An 8,362-nucleotide genomic window follows, 5' to 3' on the forward strand; every position below is an offset into this window, starting at 1 on the left:
AAGCAGTGGTATCAACGCAGAGTACTCAAACTTTTTTGGACCAAAGTGGCAATTTTAAACAAACCACAGAGACCATTTGTGCAGTTTAGTCTTATAAAATAATAGTTCATGAGCTAATAGCTAGTAGCTTAATCAATAAAATGATAATCACTCCGTCCCATATTATAAGTCCATGTTTCATTTTTGGTTTGTCCCAAAATAATTGTCTACTTCTAAAAATAAATATGTCTTTTACCATAATACCCCTCATTATTAGTTAAATTACCATAAAATTAAATGCAATTACCATAGAATTAAATGCAACAGAAGGGTAAGACTGTCATTTTTTTTAATAAAGTTAATGGTAATTAATGTTTTATTAAACTGTATGTTTTTTGTCTGTGGACTTTTATTTTGGAACGGAGGAAGTATATGTAATTATGTATGTCATGTTTCTTGTATTTTTTATTTTTCGCAAAAAAATGTACAATGTTTAACCACTATACACAATAGTAAAGTGGCTAAATCACAAATATATGAAAGTACCTTATGTGTTATGTTTTATGTATATCTCTTATTATAGAACATTTGAAATTGATGTGTTATTTGGTGAAATAGGATCATGGTTGGTCTACCATCCGTGGAACAGAGAGAAACTATCTTTAAAACCCTTTTATCGAAAGAACAGGTCGTAGAAGGATTAGACTTCAGAGAGATTGCCAATATGACTGAAGGATTTACAGGAAGTGATCTCAAGGTAATTTTCTCTTACCTCCATCTGTTATTCTTCCATCAACCCTTAAGCTGGCATATATTGTCTTAGTCTTAAAAACATCATGTAAGATATAAATCACGTATAAACTGAGATAAAAGGCCCAATTCACACAAGGAGTCCAGTCCATATTCGGAATGACATTTTAATTTTTAAAACTCAATTGGTTCCAATTGTTTTTTTTTTCTAAAAATACAGAACTTGTGTACAACTGCGGCTTATCGACCAGTTCGAGAGTTGATTCAGCAAGAGAGACAAAAGGATCTTGTAAGTATTGTTGCTCATCAAAATATCTTGTTTTTTACTTTTTACTTTTTACTTTTTTTCTTTTTGCTTCGAATGCTAATGGCGTTTTTGTAAATTTGAAGGAGAAAAAAAAGAAAGCTGAGAGTGGTGACAGCTCAGAAAGCCCAAAAAGGGTAATTACTATTAGGCCACTCAACATGAAAGACTTCAGGGAAGCAAAAACCCAGGTTCGATACATATCCCGATTTTATTTATTTATATATTTATTGTTAGCAAATTTACGATAAATGTACTGAATTTTCATTTTCTTTTTGTACAGGTGGCAGCTAGTTTTGCAGCCGAGGGGTCGATAATGAGCGAGCTGAAGCAATGGAATGATCAATATGGGGAGGGAGGTTCAAGGAAACAAAGTACGCAGCATTTGACTTACTTCCTGTAAGTTTGTTTAATCACCTCATACTTTAGTTTAAACAAACTACCTAATTACTTGAACCCTTCTTAAATACAAAAAAAAAAAAAGAAGGTTAACAATTAATTAAACTGTATGTATACTGTACACAAGACCCTCTTTGAAGGGAACCCGTGTTGTTGTAGAATGTATTATTATTTATTTTTCTTGTGTTTGTTACACAAAATCACAAAATGTAACACTGTTGTAAACCGATATATGGTTTTTCCTTGTAACTGTATCATAAATAAGTACAGTTTCTTTCTTACTCTTCTTCTCATTTCTTAATGGGATTAGTTTCCTTCACTCTTTTAAAACGTGTCTTATATTTTATTTTATTCTTTAGACAAGATTTGCTATTTTTTATGGGTATTTACGTCTTTTGCATATATTGTAGTTTTTTTTTTTTTTTTTTGCATTTTTGGGTGGAACAAAAGTAATGCAATTTTTTGTCTTACTATTTTAGTCACGTGTCAAACACAATACAACTTGTTATATCAGATGTTATTTGGACAAAAACGTACATCGAATTTCATGTATATATACAAATCAAACAGAGTAATTTCTTTAATTCAACTTGAAGATCAATTTTACAAAAAGAACCAACTACATAATACTAACACCATAAAACATATGGTAATTTTGGCGACATAAAATACATATATATATGTAGATATAAACCCAGAAATTGTACTTTTAAAAACAATATAAAAAAACACAAACATCTAACAATTTAACAAATCAGTCAAAGTGTAGCTATACCATAAATCTATTCTTTCTTCTGGTTTTTCAATGACTTTGGGATCTTACTTATCACTTTTTCATCAAATACTGCGTATTGTTTCTTGATCTCAATCCATGCTTTCTCACCAAACGGATCTATTTTATCTTCATATTTCTCGTATATCACAGGCACAGTGAATCCCAACACAAATACTGTAATTACAGTTTTAAAGTTAAATAAAAAATTTAAATAAAAAACAATTTATCAAACGAATTCAAATTATGAGTAGTTGTAGTAAGAAGCTTACATGTGTAGACCAGAGTTAAGAAGTTGCAACAGCTGCCTATGCTTGATACTATCCATAAACCAGCAATAACCTGATCAACAATAACATGAAAACCATCATTTCTCTGACTTTCTGTATTAAGTCTTTCTTTCTGTATTAATTTAAAAGGAAACATTTGTGTATACCAATAAAAACTTCTTGAGATTTTTTCCTGATGAAATATCTTGTATTGTTGCAAAACCTTGATTTATCTCAATCCTCAACATAGCTACAATTTGCATAAGGGGTTCTTCTGGGATGTAAATTTTTGGAATCTGTGGATGAGATCTGAAGATAGACATGGATATAAATGAATATTAAAAGGGTGGAATTATAATTGTAAATACAATAATTTGATATGAGATGAGTAGATGACTCACTTTTTAATGAAGGTTGAGGCATTAGACCACAAAAACAACACTGAGAGTGAAAGGATCAATGCGTGACAAATCAAAGGAAGAAAATTGTACTCCAATACTTCAAAAAGTAACCAAATAGCAGTTGCAACACCTAGAACTCCACCAGATAATTTCTTGTCCCTCCATAAGAACACATCAGCAGCTTCATATGCAAGAAACAAGATGATGTCAGAATTTATGAATTTTAGTAACTACTCTACTATAAAAGATATAAAAGGAAAGACTAACAAGTAACAACCTTCATGAAGCAAAGGGTAATATATCTTAACAAGAAACAGAAATGATCCTTGATTTTAATATCAAAAAAAAACTAGACTCTAAATTTATCTTAGGACAAGAAGGAAGTGAATTTGTATCCAGCTGCATCTAGATCTAGAGATGGATAAAACATAATGAACTTCAGTAAAGATGGTTTTGATTTCATTTGTTCATAATCTAATGGAGGAAGTTAAAAGATAGTTGGAACATCAAAACAAAAAATGTCAAAAGTTCAATTCGAATTCTTAATTGTATCCTACAAGTTTTATACATGAAGTAAAGGTCCATAACAAATCAAAAGGTTCTCACGCCTTAAACGACATGAATAGATTATGAACACATAAATCTGAAAGCACAACTTGAATAACTTTACGAAAGTAACTAAAAGTTAGGGTTTAACGAAACTGGTTTAAGCATTTACTCGTCATACTAATCAAAAACTCAAAAAAGAAAATTCGAAATCAATAATATTAGACAAATAAACGAAAACGAAGTGAAATCACGAGAATAACGTACGTTTTCCACCGCCGAAGACCTTATGAACAGGCTTTTCTCTTCCGAAGAGACGGAACACGTTTGATTTGATGGATGAAAGTTTACTGTCATCATCGGAATCTGAAGAAGAAGAAGAAGAAGATGATGAATTCTTGTGATCGTGTATCTTCTCAATCAGAGATTCATCCTTCGAATCCTCGTAATCTGACATGTTTCCTTACTCGATTGAAAACCCAAACCTAATTCTCAACGCCTGAATTCTTGTGCTTGAAATCGATCTGCAAATCGCACTACAAGATACTTGTAAACAGCTCCTCTGTGTTTGCAGCTAAGTAGACACTAGAAAACCGAAAAGTATTTGTCCGGACCTGATTCCGAGCCTGAGGTTCGGAAATCCTCCCAAACCCATTGCTTCTCCGTGTTGATTTGAGATTTTGGGATAATTGCATATTAATCATTTTTTTTTAAATATATCCGCTGTTTTATTATTTTATATAAAATTACACCGTACTCAATATTATTTTTTTAATATTAAATAGCTTAAAATGATCAAAATGGTTATTTAGTATAATAAATGGGTAAAAAATGTTATATTGACTGGTAAAATAGTAAAAAGGTTATTAAGCTTTAATATATTAAACTCAACATTATTGTACCGAAATTATTTTATATTTTACTTATCTACATATTATGCAATGATATTAAAATGATAAATTTGATAACATATTAAATAGAGATGTATGTTTTCTCGCGTACAAAAACATTCAAATTGTGTCTTGGGACACGTTTCTTGCATGATCCTCGTTATCTTCATGACCATTGGTTTATAAAATCAAAATTTCTTTTAGGTTATAAATATGAAAAGGAAAAGGACCAAAGACATTTTATCCTATTCCTTTTAAGAGTATTCAATTAAGTTCCTTCCTACACTTACATTAGCATCACTTTGAAAAAGGCTCCAAAAGGGTTATTGTTTTTAGAAAGTGGTAATCACCTAGAAAGGTAACGGACTTTGGTATTTGTCTACATTTAGGTAATTATGTTTTTTTCGTTCACATTTGACCATTGAACTTGTTTGACATGTTCAAACTAGGATAATATGACTGGTAATTACAGTAATATTACCTTATTATGAACAGGTCAAACAAGTTTATTGGTCGAATATGTACAAAAAAAAAAAAAACACGGTTATCTAAATATGGACAAAAACCAAAGTTTCTTGCCCGTTTTGATAATATTAGACAAGAACTGTCTCAGAGACTATGCCCTGGGATCAGTCTCCGACAATCAATGAACAATTAGGTTAGGCTTGGTTTAACCCAGTTCAGTCCTGACTAGTTATGGGCTAGGTTGTGTTGTTAGGTCTTTAAAGCATATACAACCTAGCCCCTTAAGCATATACAACCTAACCCCTAACTAGTTGGGTCTAAACTGGTTAGCGCAAGACTTGACCGTTTCCTCATACATAAAGACCAGACAACTCAATTTCATGTCACATCAATGGATCTTATGACTACTTGCACTTAACATAAGTAAACCAATATTACCAAAATGGGTAATGAACTTTGTTTTTTGTCCATATTTAGGTAACCATGTTTTTTTCGTACACATTTGACCATTAAATTTGTTTGACCTATTCATAATAGGGTAAGTTTACCGCTAATTACCAGTCACATTACCTTATTTTGAACAGGTCAAACAAGTTCAATGGTCAAATGTGTACGAAAAAAACATGATTACCTTAATGTGAACAAAAACCAAAATTCGTTACCTTTCTAGTTCATTAACCCTTTTAGAAAAATCAACCAACATCTGAACTCCAAATAATAAAAAATAATAAAAAACTATGAAAATAGAATGTTATAAAAAATCAATATAAGTAGGGTGATGTTATTGAAATCTACTCATATAGATGTTTCTGACATGTTGGGCATGGTAAAGACCTTGGTGTATGAATAAGAAAAGGAAGAGATTGTTATGGGCTCTCATATATTCAATTTTATGGAGCATATGGAAGACTAGAAGTGCTTTAGTTTTCAAAAGTTTTAGGAGCGGTCTAATGAAGATAGTCGATGATATTCAGTTAATCTCTTTAAATTGGTTGAAATATAGAGGGAGGTTTAGTTCTTTAAATTGGTTTGACTGGTGTAATTCTCCTATTTCCCTTGTTGTATGTTGTAACTTTTCTAGCGTCACATTAGTTTCGTGTTAATGTGATTCCATTGTTCAAAAAAATGTAGGTTGATATATTATAAAAGAATAAAGCTCAAATGAAATTAAAAAAAAAAACATACCAATAAAACTATGATGCTATTATAGAAAAACCTCAAAAAGCGTTGGTTTTTAGGCCTACGTAGGCAAAGCCTGTAGCTATAATGCGTTTGCTTTCCAATTAAAAAGATTGGACTAGGCAACCTTTCCGGTTGCGTTTTTTACCACGACCGAGCGTTCATAAGACTGGCATGAATGCTTGTGTGTGCGACTCTATTTTATAATTATAATTGTACTTATCAATTTTGTTTAATCTAACAGATAGAAAGTCAACTTATATTAGTATCTCATGATTTTATATTTTCCAAGATATTAATCTATATTTACAAATCTCAAAAGAACAGCGGAAATAATAACAAGTAATCGGACAAATCGTCTCATAAACTATGCCACATTATATGTAACACTCGGTTTTGAATTGCTTCATTATTCGGGGTCGTGGCCCGATCATCAGTTATCATAAGGCTTAGGGCCTTTGGGAAGAAAGGTTTAGAGCCATATGGATGCGGGTAATGTTGGTTATGTGATGAAAGGGTTTGGTTTGTGCTTTAGAGCCCAAGGGTATCGGTAAAGGCGTTGGTTCGGGCCTTTTATGAATTTTGGATTTGAGTTCGATTGGTTTTAAAGCAAAAGTAAGTTGATAGGAGTGTAGGGTTTCTCTTTACCTTTCTATAGATAAAAAGAACATCGAAAACGGATTAGGGATGCAAAAGTTATAATCATTTGAAGTTAGAAGGGTTTTGGACCAAACCGGGTACGTAAGGCGTACCAGGAGGGAACGCGGGGCGTTCATGGGCGAAATGGACGCGGATACTTTTGGGGAATGTTGAGCGGTCGTTGAGAACGCAGGGCGTTCGTAGGGCAGATGAAACCCCTAATTTAGGGTCTTGGACCCTATTTAAAGACCTTAACTCACATCCAACCCTCATTTCCTTCAGCCTTCATCCTCTCTAACCCTAAGAATGAAACCCTAGCCTCCATTTGAGTGATTCTTGAGCTTCAAAGTGATTTATGTGTATTTTAGTGCTTGAGGAGGAAGAAGGAACTTCTTTAAGAGTCATTGTTTGATTTAGAGTTTTTAGATCTAGGCCTTATGCAGCTAGATCTATCTTCTGGAGGTATAAAGTCTCAACATTGACAACTCTTTCATGTAGATCTAGCTAAGTGGTATTTTGTTATGGTTTTGATCCCTTTGAGGTGGTTCTTGTGAGTAGAAGTTACTCCAGAACCTTGGATCTTCACATTTGGTCCTTGTTGGGGTTATGGAGTCATAAAGTTTGGATCTTGATGAGTATAAACCTGCCATGCATGATTTGGTAATGTTTTGGTGAAGCTTGGGACTTAAGGTTTTGATTTAGGTCCCATTAAGTCATTCTAAGTCATAAAGTCAGGAACTTTATGACTTAAGAAGTCCCTTTGAATCAGATCTGGAAGTTTGGACGGAGGTCTTAAGGTATTAAGAAGTTTTTAAGACATTTTGGGGGTGATTTTGACCTTTGGAGTTCATCTTTGGTGTTGGGCTTCATTAATCCATGCAAAGGCTTAAAGCCTTCGATTTTATGGATCAAGTCACTTATATTTAGCTATTTTGAGGTGTTAGATGTTTGGCTTAAAGGATTAAGTCATTGGAATGACTTTTTGGGTGGCCTCTGGAAATGTCGTGCACACCGCTGGGGAACGGCGCATGTTCTGGATATGATGCCTATTTTTGGACCAACGACGTACGCCGTGCGTACAAGCCATGTACGTTATGGGTATGTTTGATCATATGGGAATTGGGCTTTTTGGACCATTGGACTTTGGGGCTTTGATTTTGGGCTTTGGTTGAGTTTTGGGCTTAATTGGTTGGGCTGAGGACTTTCATAAGTTGTATTTATTTATTGGGCTTGCCTTATTGGGCCTTAGTGGGCCCAATGGGCTTGAGCTATTAACTTCCCTTTTACAACATAGGAGGGAGGGGGCCTCCTTCCTAAAAAAAAGCCTTTCCGATTGCCTCAGCCCTTATCTCTTAAAGCTACGACATCCCTAGGCCTGATTAGTTGGACCGTTTATGGATTAATGGATTTGGTTTGAAACTCAATTGTTAATTGGGTGTTGTTTGTTTGATAGTGCGGCATTTCTAGGGGGTCTGCAGTCATAGATTATTCGTGGGTTCAGTTGTCGAGGTGAGTTTTCCTCACCTTACTTGCGGGTCGAAGGCACCAATGTCAGTCCTTTGGATTGTTCTCCTGGTTTTATCGTATGATTGAGTATTGTGATGATCTGTTAGATCTGTATCCTGGTAGATAGGATGATGTTATGCTTAGTGATATGCTAGATCTATATCCCGGTAGATAGGATGATGTTATGCTTAGTGATCTGTTCGATTTGCCTGTTATCTTTTCTGGCTATACGTTTACTTGTCGCATGTGTTGATTTAGTGTGG

The 8,362-nt window shown here is 33.7% G+C and overlaps 2 protein-coding genes across 2 annotated transcripts in view; one reads left to right on the top strand and one right to left on the bottom strand.

The window, feature by feature from the left end:
- The window catches only part of LOC111901081 (uncharacterized), an 8,897-nt gene extending 7,144 nt beyond the window's left edge, over window positions 1-1,753 (top strand). The window contains exons 14-17 of the mRNA XM_052764759.1: window positions 598-736; window positions 950-1,018; window positions 1,120-1,224; window positions 1,317-1,753. Coding sequence (XP_052620719.1) covers window positions 598-736; window positions 950-1,018; window positions 1,120-1,224; window positions 1,317-1,436 — 433 coding nt within the window. The 3' untranslated portion in view covers window positions 1,437-1,753. The remainder of the gene's footprint in view (window positions 1-597; window positions 737-949; window positions 1,019-1,119; window positions 1,225-1,316) is intronic.
- Window positions 1,754-1,988: 235 nt separating this feature from the next.
- On the bottom strand, window positions 1,989-3,983 carry LOC111901103 (reticulon-like protein B1). Its single transcript, XM_023896968.3, has 5 exons — window positions 3,688-3,983; window positions 2,875-3,055; window positions 2,641-2,782; window positions 2,477-2,546; window positions 1,989-2,381 (listed from the first exon to the last, which is right to left on the bottom strand). The coding sequence occupies exons 1-5, from the start codon at window positions 3,875-3,877 to the stop codon at window positions 2,215-2,217; spliced, it is 750 nt and encodes a 249-aa protein (XP_023752736.1). The 5' UTR covers window positions 3,878-3,983; the 3' UTR covers window positions 1,989-2,214.
- Window positions 3,984-8,362: the final 4,379 nt, after the last annotated feature.

This window comes from Lactuca sativa, chromosome 6 (assembly GCF_002870075.4).
Source record: "Lactuca sativa cultivar Salinas chromosome 6, Lsat_Salinas_v11, whole genome shotgun sequence".
NCBI lineage: Eukaryota > Viridiplantae > Streptophyta > Magnoliopsida > Asterales > Asteraceae > Lactuca > Lactuca sativa.

What these genes read in the sequence shown, in the direction of transcription:
- LOC111901103 (XM_023896968.3), bottom strand. Translation starts at nt 3,877, where the DNA reads ATGTCAGATTACGAGGATTCGAAGGATGAATCTCTGATTGAGAAGATA. An exon ending in GCCTCAACCTTCATTAAAAA is followed by an intron (nt 2,783 to 2,874) that starts GTGAGTCATCTA and finishes GTCTATCTTCAG; the next exon opens with ATCTCATCCACAGATTCCAA. An exon ending in CTTAACTCTGGTCTACACAT is followed by an intron (nt 2,382 to 2,476) that starts GTAAGCTTCTTA and finishes CTGTAATTACAG; the next exon opens with TATTTGTGTTGGGATTCACT.